Source organism: Littorina saxatilis, linkage group LG5, assembly GCF_037325665.1.
Source record: "Littorina saxatilis isolate snail1 linkage group LG5, US_GU_Lsax_2.0, whole genome shotgun sequence".
Classification (NCBI taxonomy): Eukaryota; Metazoa; Mollusca; class Gastropoda; order Littorinimorpha; family Littorinidae; genus Littorina; species Littorina saxatilis.
The window spans coordinates 56,159,705-56,181,955 of NC_090249.1; the positions used below are offsets into that span (position 1 = coordinate 56,159,705).

General features: G+C 44.8%; 1 protein-coding gene across 1 annotated transcript in view; it reads left to right on the top strand.

The window, feature by feature from the left end:
• LOC138967488 (phosphatidylinositol 3-kinase regulatory subunit alpha-like) overlaps window positions 1-22,251 on the top strand; it is a gene marked incomplete in the record, with an annotated part of 127,949 nt that overhangs the window by 85,638 nt on the left and 20,060 nt on the right. Inside the window, 2 exon segments of the mRNA XM_070340048.1 lie at window positions 7,531-7,611; window positions 13,933-13,987. Of these exon segments, the coding sequence (XP_070196149.1) occupies window positions 7,531-7,611; window positions 13,933-13,987 (136 nt within the window).

The window sequence follows — 22,251 nt, forward strand, 5'->3', positions numbered from 1 at the left end:
AACAAAAAATGTAAACTGAGAAAGGATAGAACTAAACGAGGTTCGCCATGTAAACTGAGAAAGGATAGAACTAAACGAGGTTCGCCATGTAAACTGAGAATGGAAAGAACTAAACGAGGTTCGCCATGTAAACTGAGAATGGAAAGAACTAAACGAGGTTCGCCATGTAAACTGAGAAAGGATAGAACTAAACGAGGTTCGCCATGTAAACTGAGAAAGGATAGAACTAAACGAGGTTCGCCATGTAAACTGAGAAAGGATAGAACTAAACGAGGTTCACCATGTAAACTGAGAAAGGATAGAACTAAACGAGGTTCACCATGTAAACTGAGAAAGGATAGAACTAAACGAGGTTCACCATGTAAACTGAGAAAGGATAGAACTAAACGAGGTTCGCCATGTAAACTGAGAAAGGCAAACAACCTTACATCGGTCCCGCATAGCGCTGTCGGCCGTAGGGACGTTAAAAAACTATAACCAACCATACGCCAGTGGAAGGTACATAAGCAGAGACAACTGTCTCTGGTATAAACTGATACCAACAGGCGGGATTGATGTTTGACAGCAAGAACTTACCATAGAGCTGCTGCCATTTTTGGAGAAGCTTACTTTAGGGCTGCTGAAAATAATCTTGTTTCGTAGGAAGATATACTGCATTGGCGAAAAGGTGGGTCTGTATAACTCAGGAAATGATTGATTTAGTAATTTTGTCCAAGAAACGTTTCAAGCTGTCTCGTAAAGCATTGCATTGGCAGAGAAGTGGGTCTGTATAACTCAGAAAATGTTCAAATGATGCGTTTCGTAAGTTTGTCCAAGAAACGTTTAAAATTGTCTCGTAAAGCAATGCATTAGCAAAGAAGTGGGACAGTATAACAAAGGAAATGATGGATTTCGTAAGTCTGCCTAAGACACGTTTCAAACTGTCTCGTAAAGCATTACATTGGCAAAGAAGAGGGTCTGTATAACTCAGGAAATGATGGTATTCGTAAATGTGTCCAAGAAACGTTTCAAACTGTCTCGTAAAGCATTACATTGGCAAAGAAGAGGGTCTGTATAACTCAGGAAATGATGGTATTCGTAAATGTGTCCAAGAAACGTTTCAAACTGTCTCGTAAAGCATCGCAATGGCAAAGAAGTGGGTCTGTGTAACTCGGAAAATGGTGGGTTTCGTAAATCTGCTCAAGAAAAACCTTGCCTTGTCTTGCACAGGAAATGGCCATCTGCTATTCTGGAAGATACGGATGTGGAACAGTAATGGTTCAATCGAGAAACGCTCTCCTGAAAAGTAGCTAGAAAAAGAAATGGATAATAGAAGTTTGTAAAATACTGTGTGTGTGCGTGTGTGTGCGTGTGTGTGTGTGTGTGTGTGTGTGTGTGTGTGTGTGTGTGTGTGTGTGTGTGTGTGTGTGTGTGTGTGTGTGTGTGTTTGTGTTCTACAACAAGTAAGGAAACGTTGATGACGAATAACTGACTTTTACACTCCAGCCCGACTGACCGGGCCAGTCCTCAGAACCAATTCTTTTCCCGAAGATATATGGATCCAAAACCATTTTAACAGGAACATTAAGTATGGTTTCTGAAATAAATTGGAAAGTCTACTTATAACTTTGATATCACCACGAAACAGGCAATACACAGTTATATTATATAAACAGAAATTCTGAAGATTGAGCTTTACCCGGTTTTTGACCGAACTCAGAAAATTGTGCCTCTACTAACTAGGCCATGAACAGAAGATCTGTATAAACACTACCTCCTCACAGCCGATAGGGGAATGGATGGGCTTTCCAGCACAGGAATTGATTTTAATTCTTAAAAATGGGGAACTTTGAACTGTCTGGGTTTTTTGTTTTTTTTACCGAACTCGGACAGTTCTGCTTCTACTAATTAAGCCATTGACAAAAGATGATGATCTGTATATAGACACTACCTCATTTAACTGTCTGTTTTTTTGACCGAACTTTGACAGATCTGCCTCTACTTATTTAACGATGGTCAAAAGATCTGTAAACCCACCCCCACCCTCCACCCACCTGTACAAATTACCTAGCGCATGATGTAATCCCCGGTCAGGCAGAAAGCGGGAGATTGGGGTCAGCAGAAGGCAAGCGAAAGAGGGGATTATTTCGCGAAGACTGGCCCTCAGGGCACCGACGTTTCCCTCGAAGCTCCCTGGCGGTGCCAGTGCCACTGCCGGAGCTGGCCTGTCGCCACTCATAACGGCTTCAAGATGAAAAGTTTTTGTTAACTTTCTGCTGGGATTTTGTTTTGATTTTGTTTATTATTTTTACTTTCTGCTGCTTCATTCGAGCGTTGAAGTGGCGTGAGGTGAACATGTATGGAATCTTTTGTCATTGTCAGGTTGGGGTACCGTGTGTGTGTGTCTCGCTCTCGCTCTCCCCCCCCCCCCCCCGTCTCTTTTTGTCTCTTGTCAGACTCACGAATGCACACACACACAGAGTAGACTTCTTTTTTTTTTTAAACACACACATGACAACTGCCGTCGCATGAACACATCAGGAAAGAAAGGATTGAGTTTATAGTTTAAGGTTACAGTTTGAAGGAACACAGGTGTCACCATTCTATGCTTCCATAGTAGCTACAGCGCAATCACCTGGCATTCAGTTTCACCTCCCGGACACTTACCCCCTGAGTTCAATCTTTCTTAGTCTGCACAGAGAAAGGGGGAGGTTGATGATAATTAGTTTTAATGTCCTCTTAGAACCATTTGGCCTATCTTGGGACAGGAAGGGGGAGGTGTTGGGGTGGGGGAAGAGAGAGACTCGGGTACAGTGGAACCTATCGTGTAAGACCTCCACAAATCTGAGAAAACCGGGTCTTAAAAAGGAGGTAATGATGCAGAGGCCATGAACAGAAAATCTGAGGAAGCCGGGTGGGGTGGGGGTGGGATAAAAAAAAAGCGAGTCCATTTTACCCGGGTAGTATTCCACTCACCCGTCCTTGCCCGTAAATGGTATCTTTGGGTGTATTCTCCGGGCTTCGAGTTACAGATCTGTCATTATGTGTTTCACGGGTGGCTGCGTCGCCCAGAGTATAATCTTAGCCTAGTTTTCCAGTAGCGGGTTTCTTGGGGGGGGGGGGGGGGGTGAACAGCTTATAGCTTACCTACCTCCATTGTTACCATGCGGTCAAGCGTGGACAAACCAGCAGGACGTATTTAGACTAGGAGAAGTGGAATGACGCTGTTGTAGACTTCACAATGGTGGTGAGACTGAAAGGTGGTGCTTACTTCATGGAGTTACAACACCTTTTGCTTGCGGTCACTGTGTCTGGTGGTGGGGTGATAAAGTGGAAGATTGCGTGCTGACGGACGGACCAACGCCACTTAGAAATCTCTCTCTCTCTCTCTCTCTCTCTCTCTCTCTCTCTCTCTCTCTCTCTCTCTCTCTCTCTCTCTCTCTCTCTCTCTCTCTCTCTCTCTCTCTCTCTCTCTCTCTCTCTCTCTAGATCAGGACTAGCTGTAAGAAAGGTCCTACGGACCTAATGCTATCTTTCCTGTAATAAAGTTCAATGTTTCAAAAGTTCAATGTTTCAATGTTTCTCTCTCGCTCCCTCTCTCTCTCCCCCTCCCCCCTCTCTCCACACACACACCCAGCGCGCGGGTTATGTCACACAGTGGAAGTCACAACTGACCAATTTGCGGTCACAGCTCTCCTGTGCGGCGCGCCGACACCCCCCCCCCCCCCCAACACACTTTCCGACACGCTCTCGTTACAAGTTCATTTTGGAGATACAAAATATGAAAATAGCCGCTTCAGACGTTCAATTCTCAACTTCGGGAGGCACAACTCTCTCTCTCTCTCTCGTATCTCTCTGTTAATTGATGATTGTCATAATTCTGACAGCCGGCTTACAACGCTACCCCCTCACCTTTCATCTTTCTCTCTTTCGTTCCCTCCATTTCTCCTTTCCTCTTTTTCCTTTTATTTTTTTAAATTTATTTTTTTTAAATTTAATAAGGCAAGAGAGGGAAACAATGCCGCCATTTTTTCCACTGCCAAGTATGAAAACCGCAACCTCAGTCAAATAAGACGGCTTGAGAATGTTCAACGCACCTCGTCTCGGTCAAAGGCAGCCGTGTATCTATTCTCGGCAGGTCATTACAGTGACCGAGTTTCTAGTTCCCCCCCCCCCCCCCCCCCCCCCCCAGCTGGCCTGAGGCCCCTTTCTCCAACCCCTTCTCCCCTCCCTTTCCCTTTCCTGCGTTTCGTCCCTCACGTTTTCCCACTACCCCTCCCTCGCCCTTAATTTTCACTCCCTCCCTCCCTCCTGTGCTGTGCCGTGTTCGCTGTTGTATGGCGAGCGCGGATTGGTCGGCTGCCAAGATCGGACAGATTAGATTGGCTGTGGCGGAGCCGAGCGAGAGAGAGCTTGTGTTGTAGAGGAGAAGCAGACGACAGAACAAGCGAGCATTTACCTTGCCGTCAGCAGGGGGAAAGAGCGTGAAGAGAGAAAAGTGATTTTACTTCGTCTTCGGTGTAGTTGCGGAGAGTGCCGCGTGTGTGGATTTTTTTCATTGGTGGTGTTTTTGCTGATTTTTTTTGTCGTGTGTGTTTTCTGGAGACGGATACACATATATGTATATGATCTGCAAGTTGAGAAGTGTCTACACGTGTGTTTCATAAAGTGTGCTGATGCAGACATGGTGGGAGTATTTATGGTTGCGATGTGTGGAACAAAAGGTGAGGACTGGCGGATCGGAACATCCATCTCTCCCTCGGAGTTGGAGAATTGTCATTGTCTTCTTGTCTCTCAACCCTCGTGATTTGTATTTCGTCTGACTGTTTCAGTCACTGTCACTTTCCTTCTAAAACACAGACGGACACACGCGCTCACACACACACACTGGCGTACACGGGGAACGTGTCTCTCTAATATAATCTTTTTTAAACATGCATTGACACTAATCTGTCACGCATTTACTACTGCATACTTACTGCCGCACGTGCGTCTCTCTCTCTCTCTCTCTCTCTCTCTCTCTCTCTCTCTCTCTCTCTCTCTCTCATGCCTCTCTCCTCTTTATTGGTATAATGTACACAAACCCTTTTCGGATGAAGGGGCTTAAAAACCAACCACTATTTAGATGTGTGATGATCTTAGCAATGTCTTGCTTGTTTGATTGATTTTCTTTAAAATGCAATGTATGGATTAGAGCATGATGTTGAGAAAGTGCAAGCTGCACTATACCACTTAATTCACATCAATTAACTCGCAATTTACCTCAATGCAATGCATTTTGTGTACATAATTATGTATAATGTGTTTTCACTTTAGTTATCTGAAATGTAGAATTTTAGTTTTTCTATTTTCTATTTTTTATCTTGTATTTTTATTTCATTTTTGTAGTTAGTCCCTCTTTAGGGCGAGGGCTGGATGTAAAAAAGCAGACCACTGCTTAATCTACTACCCTCGTTAAATAAAGAACTCTCTCTCTCTCTCTCTCTCTCTCTCTCTCTCTCTCTCTCTCTCTCTCTCTCTCTCTCTCTCTCTCTCTCTCTCTCTGGTGAGTGTGTGATATATACATGTACTGATGTTTGTCTGCTGACCTACCCAGTAGTGACACGTACACAGCAACCCAAACAAGATCGAGACACTAATGATGATTACACCACAGCATAGATATCACCAACTACCTCTCGGAGTATAACGACCACTAACAGAACAATATCGATTGGGGTCACAGGTAGATTACGGGACACGTACCGGTCAGTTGGCCGCAGTCGGCGGTTACGTCCGTTGCTGAGTAACGCCTGGTTATGTGTGTTCTGCTATGACTTCGTAGCTCTCTGTGTGGTTTTGTTTTGTCTTTCCGCACGCACACGTTCGTATTCTACTGCTTGTGCGTGTTTTGCGCACTGCAAAATGTTGGTCGCCATGGACATGCTATATGGTGCGAGCATGGAATGCACACATGTGCAGATGAACTGCACAGACTCTGCTGTCACGTTACTACTGATTTTTCTGGAGATCCTTAAATATAATTAGTGTGTGTATGGGGGGGGGGGAGGGGGTTGTATGCTTGTTTCTTTTCGGACAACAGTTTTGAATATTTAAATAAAAGATTGTTGCTTTGTGTACACTACTTGCTTAATATATTAATTAAATTGCAGGTGACCAAGCTTGAATACATGTACATTATTAAACCTGTGAGCTATGGAATACAGTGCAACATGCAATGAATTAAAACCTTATACTTTGCCAACATTTTTTGTGGCCTGATATTCTTTGGATAGGGAGGGTAGAAATTCAATGAAAACTTTCAACATTTGTACCTTGAGTGAACTGTACTTCCACAGCATTTAGAAAATTATACTTATGGACACATACATTATTCATGAATCATTGAATGAAAACTATGTCTATGTACAGTTTTAAGAGTTCCTGCTACCGGAATCCTCACATTCTACCTGAATCCACCTTTCTTGGATCTTACTTCCCAATTTCACTGTATATTTTTTTTAACCTATGGAGAATGATCATTATGTGTTTAGCTCTTTTGTTTAGCTCTTTTGTTCCTGAAACCGGCACGGTTGGCCTAGTGGTAAGGCGTCCGCCCCGTGATCGGGAGGTCGTGGGTTCAAACCCCGGCCGGGTCATACCTAAGACTTTAAAATTGGCAATCTAGTGGCTGCTCCGCCTGGCGTCTGGCATTATGGGGTTAGTGCTAGGACTGGTTGGTCCGGTGTCAGAATAATGTGACTGGGTGAGACATGAAGCCTGTGCTGCGAATTCTGTCTTGTGTGTGGCGCACGTTATATGTCAAAGCAGCACCGCCCTGATATGGCCCTTCGTGGTCGGCTGGGCGTTAAGCAAACAAACAAACAAATTTGTTCCTGAAAATAGCCTTTTGCTTGAAGGGCTAAGGCTAAACCCATGAAGGTTGAAACCTCTTTCATTGTCTGTCAGTCAGGGCGGGAATGTAGCTCAGTCTGTAGCGCGCTGGATTTGTATCCAGTTGGCCGCTGTCAGCGTGAGTTCGTCCACACGTTCGGCGAGAGATTTATTTCTCAGAGTCAACTTTGTGTGCAGACTCTCCTTGGTGTCCGAACACCCCCGTGTGTACACGCAAGCACAAGACCAAGTGCGCACGAAAAAGATCCTGTAATCCATGTCAGAGTTCGGTGGGTTATAGAAACACGAAAATATCCAGCATGCTTCCTCCCAAAACGGCGTATGGCTGCCTAAATGGCGGGGTAAAAAACGGTCAGACACGTAAAATTCCACTTGTGCAAAAAACACGAGTGTACTTGGGAGTTTCAGCCCATGAGCGCAGAAGAAGAAGAAGTCTGTCAGTTTTTCATTGTTTATGGGGGGCAGTAATCTTTCATCTATTTGGTGCTGATGGCTTCAATTTTGCAGGCTCACATGCAACACACACACACACACACACACACACACACACACACACACACACACTTTTACTTGAGTTGCCAAACACAGTTCTTAGTCATGATGAATCGAATGATTTCATACACTTTACTTAAGGACTGTTCTTTTTGTGTGTTTCAGGATATGGGAATCAAAGATGAATTTCACCAAAAGTCAATCCTCGTTTGTGTTGACGAACTTTGTGGAAGAAACCCAGACGAGGTAAGTGTTGTTCTTGGCGTATATTGTATGTGTATCTGTTGTCATTCATAAGAACTGTGAATCTTCTGTTTTAAGACTTTTCAATTTCAAACTCTATAAACTGAAACCTTCATCCCTTTATGACAATGTTTTGAATCTGAATCCCTCACACACATACACACGCACGCCCAAATACCCTCTTTCTTTTTCTCTTTCTCTCTCACACACACACACACTCACACACCCACACTATCTCTTTCTCACACACACACTCTTTTACTCTCAAACACACACACTGCATTCACTCTCTCTCTCTCTCTCTCTCTCTCTCTCTCTCTCTCTCTCTCTCTCTCTCTCTCTCTCTCTCTCACACACACACACACACACACACACACACACACAGCCTCCCGCCCCCATCACTTTCATTCCCCTGGGCCCCACTCTGTGACACATCCTGGTGCAAAACCCGAAAAGTGGGGCATGTGTCTTGTGCATTTTTCTCTTCTCTCCCCATTCTTTCTCACTTCACTCTCACAAACTTGTGCAAAGAGACTGCCCTAAAAATACCCCTCTCACACAAACTGAACGACCCTTTTGGCTTTCTACTGTAGTTGCAATTCTGTCTTGGTCGGTAGATATTTAGAGGACTACAGTTGAAACACTCTCCCCTTTTTAAGAACTCAAAAAAATTGAGAAAATTGGGTCTTAAAAAAGAGCGAGTCTCAAAAAGAAGGGAGTCTTAAAAAGAAGGGAGTCTCAAAAAGAAGGTTAATGTACAGAAGTAATGAAAGCAAGGTCTTAACAAGTCGCGTAAGGCGAAAATACAATATTTAGTCAAGTAGCTGTCGAACTCACAGAATGAAACTGAACGCAACGCAACGCAGCAAGACCGTATACTCGTAGCATCGTCACTCAACCGCCCGTGGCAAAGGCAGTGCCCGTGGAATTGACAAGAAGAGCGGGGTATTCGTTGCGCTAAGAAGGATAGCACGCTTTTCTGTACCTCTCTTCGTTTTAACTTTCTGAGCGTGTTTTTAATCCAAACATATCATATCTATATATTTTTGGAATCAGGAACCGACAAGGAATAAGATGAAAGTGTTTTTGAATTGATTTCGAAAACAAATTTTTTATAATAATTTTTATATATTTAATTTTCAGAGCTTGTTTTTAATCCGAATATAACATATATATTTATATGTTTTTGGAATCAGAAAATGATGGAGAATAAGATAAATGTAAATTTGGATCGTTTTATAAATTTTTATTTTTTTTTACAATTTTCAGATTTTTAATGACCAAAGTCATTACTTAATTTTTAAGCCACCAAGCTGAAATGCAATACCGAACCCCGGGCTTCGTCGAAGATTACTTGACCAAAATTTCAACCAATTTGGTTGAAAAATGAGGGCGTGACAGTGCCGCCTCAACTTTCACGAAAAGCCGGATATGACGTCATCAAAGACATTTATCAAAAAAATGAAAAAAACGTTCGGGGATTTCATACCCAGGAACTCTCATGTCAAATTTCATAAAGATCGGTCCAGTAGTTTAGTCTGAATCGCTCTACACACACACACACACACACAGACAGACAGACGCACATACACCACGACCCTCGTTTCGATTCCCCCTCGATGTTAAAATATTTAGTCAAAACTTGACTAAATATAAAAAGGGAGGGGGTATCATGAGGGGTTCCACTGTACTATAGTATGCTGAGCTGAAGATAGATCCGGGGTTTTGAAGGTCAGAGGGGACTAGGTCGGGTCAGAGTGGCCTTGCCGAGGAAGAGAAAAGGCATTCGTCAACCCAGTTTCTTCCTGTTCTTCTCCTCCCCTCGCTGGCTTCCTCCTATCTCCCTGCCTCTTTTTCTCTGTATCGCTTTGACACCCCCGCCTCTCCCCACCCTTCCCTGACTCAGTCTGCTGCTGTCTCCGGGTTACTTCGGAGTTCTCATCATCGGTTGAGACATCTGGTGCAGCGTTCGTCAGTGCAGCAAACATAGATCTTCTACTGCTGGTGTAGATGCAATGCGTCAAGCCGTTAGGGTCAGCAGTTAAAGTTAACTTTAATTCAATTTAAGTTAACTGTTATTGCTGATCTGATCTGGCGGCTTGAAGTAGTGCCTCTACAACCCTTACGGGATCAGTGAGCAGTGAATGATCATCGGTTTTTCTCCTCCCCGCCACCCCCACCCCCTCCCCCCCTCCCAAACCCTCTGTTATCTTCTCTACCCCTTCCTCCCTCCCTGTTCCCCTCGTCTTCTGTTCTCACGCATCTCAACCTCGTCCTACTTTTTGTTGTTGAATCTTCCAGCAAGGTTTTTTTTCTTTCTTTCCTTGGCAGCACTGATGGCGGTTCATTCTTTGTTCATGCACCTGCATGTCTGGTCTCGGGGTTTTGTTTTTTGGGGTTATTGATTCATTAATCTGGCCTCTTGATCTATTAGGATGATGCGCTAAAAGAAAGTCTTTGTGTCTCTTCCCTCGTCTGGCTTGTCAGAAGATGCTGCGTTGGTGCTGCAGACTTACTTCAGTTTATCACACATGTCTCTCTCTATCATGTCGTATTGCAGACACTATTCGTCACGTTTTGTGAGACCGGCACGGTTGGCCTAGTGGTAAGGCGTCCGCCCCATGATCGGGAGGTCGTGGGTTCGAACCCCGGCCGGGTCATACCTAAGACTTTAAAATTGGCAATCTAGTGGCTGCTCCGCCTGGCGTCTGGCATTATGGGGTTAGTGCTAGGACTGGTTGGTCCGGTGTCAGAATAATGTGACTGGGTGAGACATGAAGCCTGTTCTGCGACTTCTGTCTTGTGTGTGGCGCACGTTAAATGTCAAAGCAGCACCGCCCTGATATGGCCCTTCGTGGTCGGCTGGGCGTTAAGCAAACAAACAAACAAACGTTTTGTGATGGGCGGTGTACAATGAATGCAGCTTGAAGATTCTCAGTGTATGTGCGGAACACGACCTTGATGGAGTGATATTGTCCATGGATGTCTTTACACGAGTGCCTGTCTTCTTATTAGTTTTAATCGGGTCAGATAGCCAAATCCCCGCGAACTGTTTGTCATTTGACCTTTGTTGTATTCTGAATGAAAATAATCCGCAGCTTTAAGCCTTTCGTAATTTACTCCAGCGATGAGGATTTTTTTGAAAGGAGACATTTGCAAAAAGTGTTGAATGGGAGGCTGAGAAAGCTCTGAACAGGAAAGCAAGATTAGTTTTAGCTCTAACAAAATAAATAAAATTAGAGCAGTTCTAGCACTGACTGGTGCGAGCTGGGTTTTCTGTATGATCAAAGATGGACCGATACAATGAACTGTTCTTCCTGTTGAGTCATCGAAAAAACAAGCATGATGACGAAAAGCGGTCCGTCAGTATCCCAACTGTGTAAAACAAATCGTCAAAACGAGGTCAGGAGATCTTGAAGGCCGCGACCTCACTCAGTGCTTACATCTCACGGAGAGCTCGGCCAGTAGGCAGTTATTCTGAGACCATCTAGACTTTTCTGCTCAAGTGTCTGGAGGTGTTTGAAAGAAGCTGGCCCTGAAGAGTCATTTCCCGCCATTTTCCTTAGCGCAGACACGCTGGCGCCAGCCGAGGGTGCTTGAGTTCTTTCTCTTCCGGTTACAACTTCCATTACACCATCGAGCTAATGGCCACACTCTCTTAGTCCTCTGTAACCCCCCCCCCCCCCCCCCCCCGGCCAGTTCTGCGATATGGCTAGTGTGTGGTATTGATGTTGGCAGTCGCAGCAGTCATAAAAGCTGTCCCTTTGAAATATTTACTAGAACAAGTCATTTGCATTCTTGTGTTTCGTCCTGACCGACTTCGCAGAAGTTCAGGGCTGCATTCGTACCACAGAGTTAGGGCTGCATTCGTACCACAGCATTTTTCAACTGTGTCGGAGAAGGAACAAATCAAGCATGTCGGAACTGCACTAGTGAGTAGAATTCACGAAGATTTAGTGGACAACAACACGAAGCACGCACGTGCAGAATACCAAGGATGTCTCTGCAGGGTGCAAAACAAAAATGGCGAGGCGTGTTTCATGATAACCTGTTCAGACGAAAACAAAATGGAGAGGTGTTTATCATAATTACCCGCCTGAACGTTTAGTGAACACGCCTGTATTATCGAGACGAGGGAAACGCCCAGCTAGGGTTCTGAGGTAACGATGGCGCCATAGAACACGAAATCAAGACTAGAATAAAACAACACCCAGCTTGGCTTCAGCCAGACCAGTCACCTTCTCTTGATGTCGGTGAACGCCGTGCAGGGAGTTGCAGATCATTTCTTCCGATAGCGTTTGATTGCCTGTATGTGCGTAATACAACTCGACGATCCTTCCTTGACCTTTGTATGGCGGTGGCCTCTACGGGCAGGCAAGAGAGAAATAGTTCAGCGCGACAACCGCTTCACGGTTTCCGGACTGAAAATAATAATTTGCTGGAGGTCAAGAGGCAGAGGTCTTCTATTGCAAGTAGCTACTGGTTGAGCTTTCGGCCTCCAGGGACTTGTGCATTCTGTCGTCATGTTTCTTGCACTTGTTGTTCATTCAGAACATGCCTTACTGTCTGTGTCACTGTCAGGCCAGCTGTTTCGTTCTGCGTGATTTCGGGGAGTTTTGCCCTCCAGGCTGTATCATCAGAGTGGAACACATGCAGCAGTTTGTTAGATCACACATGTCTGTTATTAAATGCATAAGTCCGCTGCCTGTAAGGGCAGCAGGTGTGTTGGAGGTCATGTCAGGATAATGATAGATCAGGATGACATTGATAAGAAGCAGATTCCAGTGGGGAAAATGTTCTGTCAGGTTCATTCATTTCTGGCATTAGTTCCATCATTTTATTGAGATTCTGCTGTCAGATTGCTTGAAGCTGTCAGGTACTGCTATGTTGGCCAAACCTGACCGTTCATTCAATGAAAACATCATTTATTTGACCTGTAAATTCCGTAATTAACTTTTTTTTAAATAATGATGATAATAATAATAATAACAATAATAATAATGATAGCTTATATAGCTCTCCGCGCTTTAAATACTACTAAACCAAACCTGAGCTAGGTGTGTGGTATGATGCAGTTTGAGCAACATTGATGCAACAACGAACAACATAAATCCAGGATCCCCAACATCATCACACTTTCATCCCTTTTAACACCAAACACTTTTCTCTTTCTTGCCTCTGTTGGTGTTAACTTGGGACAGTTAATTCGATAGTACTATTAGCAATCATCACCATAATTTTGTTCTCTCCATTTTTAATGTTATTATATTTAGTCAAGTTTTGACTAAATATTTTAACATCGAGGGGGAATCGAAACGAGGGTCGTGGTGTATGTGCGTGTGTGTGTCTGTGTGTGTGTCTGTGTGTGTGTGTGTGTAGAGCGATTCAGACTAAACTACTGGACCGATCTTTATGAAATTTGACATGAGAGTTCCTGGGTATGAAATCCCCGAACGTTTTTTTCATTTTTTTGATAAATGTCTTTGATGACGTCATATCCGGCTTTTCGTGAAAGTTGAGGCGGCACTGTCACGCCCTCATTTTTCAACCAAATTGGTTGAAATTTTGGTCAAGTAATCTTCGACAAAGCCCGGACTTCGGTATTGCATTTCAGCTTGGTGGCTTAAAAATTAATCAATGACTTTGGTCACTAAAAATCTGAAAATTGTAAAAAAAAATAAAAATTTATAAAACGATCCAAATTTACGTTTATCTTATTCTCCATCATTTGCTGATTCCAAAAACATATAAATATGTTATATTCGGATTAAAAACAAGCTCTGAAAATTAAATATATAAAAATTATTATCAAAATTAAATTGTCCAAATCAATTTAAAAGCACTTTCATCTTATTCCTTGTCGGTTCCTGATTCCAAAAACATATAGATATGATATGTTTGGATTAAAAACACGCTCAGAAAGTTAAAACAAAGATCGGTACAGAAAAGCGTGTTATCCTTCTTAGCGCAACTACTACCCCGCTCTTCTTGTCAATTTCACTGCCTTTGCCATGAGCGGTGGACTGACGATGCTACGAGTATACGGTCTTGCTGAAAAATGGCATTGCGTTCTGTGAGTTCGACAGCTACTTGACTAAATATTGTATTTTCGCCTTACGCGACTTGTTGCTCTTTCACCAACCATTTTCCAATCACCCATGTTTCTGTCTGCCGTCTGGGTTTTTATGCTTGATGTCATGTTTTATCAACAATGTCTGCACCTGAATAGATATGTATTGAAGGTAGCTGATTAAATTGTGTCTATCGTCGTGCGTGTGTGTGTGAGTGCGGGCTCTGAATTCACTCTAACCGATCATGTTGCAGCAACCGTATGCCTCAAGCCTGCCTCCTGCTGGCCAATGTGTAGAGACCATGGAAGGTGAGCAAATTGTCTGTCTGTCTGTTTGTCTCTCTGTCTGTCTATCTCTCTGTCTCTTTTAATGTCGTCTGCCTACATCCTTTGTTTGCAACTTTTGCTGAATCTGTGTTCCAAAACGGTACAGGGGACAGACTTTAAGATGATGTTGTTGGTCACTCAAACATGAGCTAATGAGAGCTTCGGATTCAAAAACCGTTTGATTATTAGAAAGACTGACGATTTAGACTAGGCATGTTGAATTTTGCAACGCAAGCAAGAAAAGTTTACAGGTCAGCCCCCCCCCCCCCCCCTCCCCCAACAAAGCTTGCCTTTTTGGGGTACCTGATAAAATATAGGAAGCCTTTGTAATAACCGTACAGGGCTTTCCACCACATGATCTACACTAGAGTTGAAGTCTAGTTCGTTTTTACAAGCCTAGTATAACCCGCATTGAAGAGACTTCCAAAAATACTCACCTACTTCTTGGGATGCGGGAGAAAGGCCATCAGGTACATTGACAGTCGGAGAAGGAACGGTGCCGCCACCACTGAATCGCCCACCTCTCCTCCCAGCCTAGACTTTCAAAATGAAGATGGGTGAGGTCTGTCTAATTGGCCAAGGTCCAAGCCAACTCTTCAGGTGGCGGGAAGTGTGTCTGAATTGTATAGGGAGGAAGATGAACTCTGTGGCAGCGGAGCCCGCTAAGCTAGATTACAGACGACAGTTTGGAGATCGCTTGCCGCCAGTGCCCCTACCTGCTGCTGCTCAATTGGGCTGAGTTTGGCCAAAGAGTGGTTTGGCTGCCTTGTGGCTGCCTCTCTACCTCTCTCTCTCTCGTGTCTACCCCTCCCTCTCTTTCTCTCGTTTCTGTCTGCATCACTCTCTCTCTCTCTCTCTCTCTCTCTCTCTCTCTCTCTCTCTCTCTCTCTCTCTCTCTCTCTCTCATCCTCTCTCTCTCTCTCTCTCTCTGGTCTACCCATCTCTCTCTTCTTCTCTCTTGCGTCTGTCTGCATATATAGCTCTTTTTCTATCTCTCCCTCCCTCCCTCCCCCTGTCTTTTTTTTTTTTTTTTTTTTTTTTTGTATCTTGTATTTTTGAGTCACTTGAGAAAAAGTGACTCTATGTAATCGGTCAGTGTTAGTCTGTCCGTCCGGCCGGCCGTCCGGCCGGCCGTCCGTAGACACCACCTTAACGTTGGACTTTTCTCGGAAACTATCAAAGCGATCGGGCTCATATTTTGTTTAGTCGTGACCTCCAATGACCTCTACACTTTAACGATGGTTTCGTTGACCTTTGACCTTTTTCAAGGTCACAGGTCAGCGTCAAAGGAAAAATTAGACATTTTATATCTTTGACAAAGTTCATCGGATGTGATTGAAACTTTGTAGGATTATTCTTTACATCAAAGTATTTACATCTGTAGCCTTTTACGAACGTTATCAGAAAAACAAGGGAGATAACTAGCCTTTTCTGTTCGGCAACACACAACTTAACGTTGGGCTTTTCTCGGAAACTATAAAAGTGACCGGGCTCAAATTTTATGTGAACGTGACTCATTGTGTTGTGAATAGCAATTTCTTCCTGTCCATCTGATGCCTCATATAATATTCAGAACTGCGAAAGTGACTCGATCGAGCGTTTGCTCTTCTTGTTAATAGGATGATACCAAGACAGGCACGCTGGAAAAAACGAAGAAGAAGAAGAATAGATTATGGTAGTTAGTCCCTCTTTAGGGCGAGGGCTGGATGTAAAAAAGCAGACCACTGCTTAATCTACTACCCTCGTTAAATAAAGAATTGTCATTGTCATTGTCTGTGTCTGTGTCTAGCTCTCCCTCCCTCCCTCCCTCCCCCACTCTCTCTCACTTGTCTGCCCAGATTCGCAATGCACCTGGGCTTGAGGAATTTCGCTTTTAAACAAGTGTAATGCTGACTCCTAAAAAAATATACATTTGAGGGTTGTATTGGGGGAGGGGGGGGGGGGAGTTGTCTGCATTCCAGTCTGCCATGTAATTATTGCTGGTAGAGTTGGTCTCTAAGTGCAAACCTATCTCTGGTTCTCTCTACAGTCCATTGAAAGATGAATGGGGGGGGGGGGGTTGTCTGCATACCTCTCTGCCAAGAGCTCAAGGTTTTCAGGTTTATCTTGGCTACCTGTAAGCCACTGGTTTTTGTCACTACACCAATTTTGGTTTTATGAGGTAAGCTGTTTTTGACTCATGCCGTCATTCCATTCTTTTCATACTATCCTGAAGAAGGCAGTTACATGCCGAAATATTGATAAAAAAAAAGAAGTACCTTACCTGGTTACTGGTGTGTTTTCTTTTTATTTATTCAAATACAGTCTGTCCGAGTACGGAATAATAATTTAAGTGCTGTTAGATATGTCTAAATGGAACTAGTATATATTATGTCTAAATGGAACTAGTTTATTGCTGGCTCTGCAAAACAACTTGATATTGCAAAGAGGTTTAACAGAATAGTTATGTTTCACGTTCAGTAATTCTTGTTAGAAAAGAATACTCTTATTTTCACTTTCATGGCTTATTTTAAAGGCAGAGTAAGCCTCCCGTAAACCATCACAGATACGGTCAGGCTTTTACACACAGTACAAACACCATTTCATTTAAACACTCACCAATTGAGAACATCCTAGGTGCCCTCCGTAAAGAGCGAACAATTTTCAAAGAATTTATTTTTGCGTGGTTTATCTTACCCCTGAGCCATCGTGAACCCGTGTGATCCAGTTTTCCCTGTTCACAATGCAGTCGTCATAGTTAGTCATTTGAATGCGACTCGACGTGAGCTTATCTACAATAGCACGTTTTTTTTATGCACGAAACAACGGCTGTGGTTCACAAGAACTCTAGCGATGGCTTTTGACTGTTGAGAGGAACGGCGATTTGCACTGATAAACCGGCCGTCGTCTGCTACGACCCTTGCGTGACCCTGCTTCCGGGCTTTTCTTTTTTTAAACTTTCACAACTTCGAATTGTTCTGATCTTGTCTTGATGAAAAACGAATTCTTTTATGATTAAAGAATGTTTGTGTAACAAGCTGTCAATTTATTATTTAGATTTTAAAAGTTAGGTCTAGCGCAAAAACGAGGCGCCGTTGTTGTTAACGGAACAAGTCTACGAAAATAAATTCTTTGAAAATGTCTCACGCTCGACAGAAAGCAGCCAGGATGTTCCCGTTCGGTGAGCGTTCAAATGGAAGTATGCTTGTACTGTATTTAGACGCTCGGGGAGCTCTGTGATTGTTTACGGGAGGCTTACTGTGCCTTTAAGTTTCATTTGACAAGATAGGAAAAAGAAAAAAACACCTCCAGGAACAGACTTCTCCAAGAAGCCGTTGGGGTGGGTGAGGGGGGAATGGTGGTTGAGCTGGGCTGGGCCAGCTTTAGCGTTTCATTTCATTTACCGCTATAGTGGGACACCCCCTCCCCTTTTCAAGACCTTACTGTTCAGAATATCTGTTCGTAACCTCTGAAATTGTACCTCCATCCAAGACTCCTTCCTTTTAACTCATGCTTTTCTGAGGCTTTTAACTTGAGGTCTCAAAATGCAGGTTCCTCTGTATAGACGAACAAGTCGAGTGACCTCATTAATACCATGTCCGTAAGGCAGCCAGCCGCCCACGTCAATCAAGCTCGGTCTGGGTTGTCACTGTGCTCTTTCACAGACATGTATAATATATATTACAAAACGTGTGGACTTCATGTATAGAGACGTGGGTCCGTTGTAACTGGAACCCTTTAATGGGATATTCATATCAATCAATATCATTTACAACATAGGTTGAAAGCTTTCCTGTGTCTGCTGTAACTGATGTGTATTCGGGCCTTGATTGAAAAGAGTATCATGCATAACAGATGAGTAAGTAGCAGCAGTGATTGGAGTGAAACGTGTCACTGTAGGACAATCTTCTTCTGCGTTCGTGGGCTGAAACTCCCACGTACACGTGTTTTTGCACGAGTGGAATTTTACGTTAATGGCCGTTTTTACCCCGCCATTTAGGCAGCCATACGCCGCTTTCGGAGGAAGCATGCTGGGTATGTTCGTGTTTCTATAACCCACCGAACTCTGACATGGATTACAGGATCTTTTCCGTGCGCACTTGGTCTTGTGCTTGCGTGTACACACGAAGGGGGATAAGCCACTAGCAGGTCTGCACATACGTTGACCTGGGAGATCGGAAAAATCTCCACGGCCAGGATTCGAACCCTCGACCTTCCGATTAAGAGGCCGACGTCTTACCACCCCGCCACACCGCCCGTTACTGTAGGACAATGAACGTATGCGTTTGAAGCAAGATCACACAGGAGGGAGAAATACAATTTAAGGGCATAAAATAAAGAAATTGAAAAAGGTGCGGCAATATATTTTGTGGGAACTATCCATTCTTGATAGAAAGAGCACAAATTCATGTCAAGCAATAGAACCTAATAAATGATCAGATCATGAAAGTAGGGGCGAACTAAGTGGTGACACAAACTGATGCAGCCTCGATAAAGTGCATCTGATCCAGCGCAATCAGCTCCAGGAATAGCCAAGAGCCATCGGCGGGAAAGCAAGGAGTCATTTTCTCTACCCGAACCTGCTCAGAAAGCTCTGGCCGCCGATTTGTCAAATGCATGATAGGAAGCGGGGAGACATAGGAGGAAAGGGGGGAGGGGGGGGGGGGGGGGTAAGAGAGGACGAAGACATGAAGTGAGTCATGAAAGTCTGGCCTGCTGCTCTTGTCTAGCAGTGACGGTAACGGGAGACAGAAAGAGAGACAGACAGAGATGATGAACAGTATTGATCTGGTGCTTGTGGATCCTCTCTTTCCTTCTCTCCCTTGCTATTCCACAAGGCTGGTGGTGATATTATCGATTGAAGTGCAGTGTGGGCAGGCAGACAGTAGTCTTTTGTCTTGTTGCCCATTACCCTAGTCTTGCTTGACCAGCTGTTTCTCGGACACCACTTCCCTCCAGCTAGCAGGTCTTCTTGAGCTTTGCTTTGCTGCAGCACATTTTAGTCCCTGTAGAAGGTTGGATGTCATCTGAAAGTGGAGTTTTTGTACTGTACAACCTTGAAAACCCTTGGAAATAGAGGAGGTTGAGTTAACTGAATATGGGCTTTCTTTCATGCGAAGAAAAACATTTTCAAGATACTTACTTAACTGGAGTTAGAGGAGTACGGGGAGTGGGGTACCTTCGGGGAGTGGGGTACCTTCCGGGATAACAGGGAATTACTGTTAGACATTGGTGTGGAAGATTTGTGTAGAATGTCACCCTGTATTGAAATACTTGCAGCTGGTCACAAGGACTTGTTGCACAGAGACACCCAACTTGAATGGTTGGTGTGGATTTGTCCAAATGCATTCTATGAATAGAAAATTAAAGGCAGCCTGGGAATAATTCAGTCATCCCCGCTTTACTGTCACACAAACCTTCTACACTGAACAAACTCTTTGAGAAAGGTTTTTAAAAACTGCCAGTTGCTGGACGGCTGCAAGAGTTTAATTGATTACAGCCTTTCCGTCATTCTTTTGTTCATCCGTTTATAAGTTTGATTTTTTGTGCGTTCTCTTTTTCTCGCTTTCTTTCTTTTCTTCTTAGCTGTCACATGTGCAGCAAATGCACTCCCAAAGAAACCTTTAAACGCCCAGTTTGGATGGACTGCTGCAGACACTTACAGCCCTTCTTTCATTCTTCTTTTCCTTGAGCATGTGGAAATAAACTGCACTTTACTGGAGAACCATATATATACATTTAATTACATATTCCTACTCCGAATCACATATAGCATTGACACAATCGGAGATGCTAGGTTCTGAAAAGGCTAACCGTCTAAGGGAAGCAACCCCAACCACAAAAAGAGTAAACGTAGCCATGGTAATGACCATACACCCGGGGAGTTACCTCCCATCGTGCATGCCACGTCACTACCGCTACTGAACACGTGGTTCATATCATTCGACCTTACAGCTTTCAGAGGAGCAGGTTGTTGAATTTTTGGCTCCCCAGTGGCTGTGCTGTTGGTGTTTGTTTTTGACACCCACTGGCCACTTTACCGTCTATCTTGCCTCCTGCTTCGTAGTTGGTGAGCTCTTTCCATTTTGGTCATTATTTTGACAAGAATGTTGTTGTAGTTGCTGATTTTCGTCCGTTTTTGGACTTGTAATAATTTCAGTAACTATCGTTGGCAGCCATTTTTGTTGTCAACATGGATTGACAGCTTTAAAATGTGGCTAGGCCGATGTAATGTGGAGGTAAACGTTTTATTACCTTCTTACTTGCTTTCTGCTTTGATTAGTTGGTAAGCTTGTTCCTTTTTGTCATTAGTTTGACAGGAATTTATCTGTAGTTGCTGACTTTTCGTCCGTTTGGACTCCTAAATGCGTTTCAGTAACTTATTGTGTGGTCGCCATTTTGGCTGCTCAGCTTGGCTGACAGCGTCTTAATGTGGCTAGGCCTATGTTATGGTGAGGGTCTCCTTACTTTACCTGCGTTATTGCCTTCTGCTTTGTTAGTTGGTAAGCCATTGCCTATTTCGTCATTAGTTTGACAGGAATTTTAGTTATTGCTTAATTTTCGTCCGTTTTTGGACTTCTAAATTTTGTCCAGTAACTTATCGCTTGGCCGCCATTTTGTTGATCAGCTTTGCTGACAGTGGTTTACATGGCTAGGTTTTAGCAGGTATCTACCAGTCCGTAGGACTTGTTGTTTCGGACTAAACATGTTTTTCTGTTGTATCCGTTACTTTTTCTGCCCCGAACAAACACTTTGTGGGGCAGTCAAATACTGTTGTATGTACTGTTTCTTCTCGCTCGCCTTCTCTGCCGTTAGCAGATCAGGTGTCACTGGTGTCTTCGTTATCTACGTCGGTTCCGGAGATTCGTACTTTGGTACGAGAAGAAATGTTGCGTGCCAAGCCTGCGACTTCCGTCGTTCCCGCGGTCTGTGGGTGACGTCAGCTCCTTGGCTGCCTTGACGCTTCCGGCCGAGACGTTGTCTAGGGCGGATGTTTTGCTTCTTCGTCTTCTACCGCTGTGGTTGGCGACTCAAGTAAGTCGAGCTGGTCCACAGGTCCTCGTGAGACCGTCGGACGCTCCCTGCTGGGACACAGCTCTTTTCGGCGGGTTCACGACCCGCAAACCCCTGTTCAGTCGCACCCTGGCTTCGTCGAAGACCATTGTGTGGCTGAGCAATGGCGGTAGCCGTTTCCGGCTGCTGCGCTTCCGGCACTCGCCGGAAGCATAGGTCCCCTGATGTGCGCACCCGCTGTGGTCGTTTCCGGGGTTGACCGGACGTTGCCTTTCGGGCATTCGGGCTTCCGGCCCCCGTCCTCTGTTCAGTCGCACCCTGGCTTCGACGAGGACCATTGTGTGGCTGAGCAATGGCGGCAGCCGTTTCCGGCTGCTGCGCTTCCGGCATTCGCCGGAAGCATAGGTCCCCTGATGTACGCACCCACTGTGGTCGTTTCCGGGGTTGACCGGACGTTGCCTTCCGGGCATTCGGGCTTCCGGCCCCCGTCCTCGCATTCGGCGCTTCCGCTTTTCGCGGTCTCGTCTGGTGCTTTTCCGGCTCCGCCCGGATTTACTGCTTCTTTCGCTTCCACTTCCTCCCGGATGTCGGTAGCTGAGGAGCAGCGCCAGCCCTTCGGGCAGGTGTTGTCTCAGCCCTGGCCACGGCAGTCAGCGTTTCAACCTTCGGTTGTCGCGTCGACTGCCGTTCCGGTTCCTGCGGCTGCAGGCTTGCCGTCTTCTCACTCTTATCCTGGTCAGGGCATGAGTTTGGACGACGTTGGGGGGGGACGGATTTCCGGTTTCCGGTTATGCCGTTTCACCGGCCTTCCACCAGTAACGTGGACTTCGGTTTTTCGTCGGATGTTTCGGACATTCAGTCTGTCATCAGCGATTCCACACGTGCTGGTTATTCGGAAAAAGGCTTAACGCTGTCCTCTAGGCTGCGGCAGAGGTCACGTCGAGGTATTTTCCGAACGGGGCTTCGGCCTCCTACACTTCCTGTCCGGAAGCATAGATTCTCCATCACAAACGCATGTAGTGGCTTGTCTGGGGTTGTTTGAGGACTGGCCTACGGGCGTTCGGGTTCCGGCCCCAGTCCTCCTCTGTTCTGTCTCACTCTTGTTCCGTCGTGGGCATTTGTGTTTCACAGCAAGTGCGGCAGCCGTTTTCGGCTCGGTGTTTCCGGTTTTACTGGAAGCATAAGTCCTCCATTTCAAGTACACGTTGCTGTTTTGACTGGAGTTGACAGAGGACTGGCCTACGGGCGTTCGG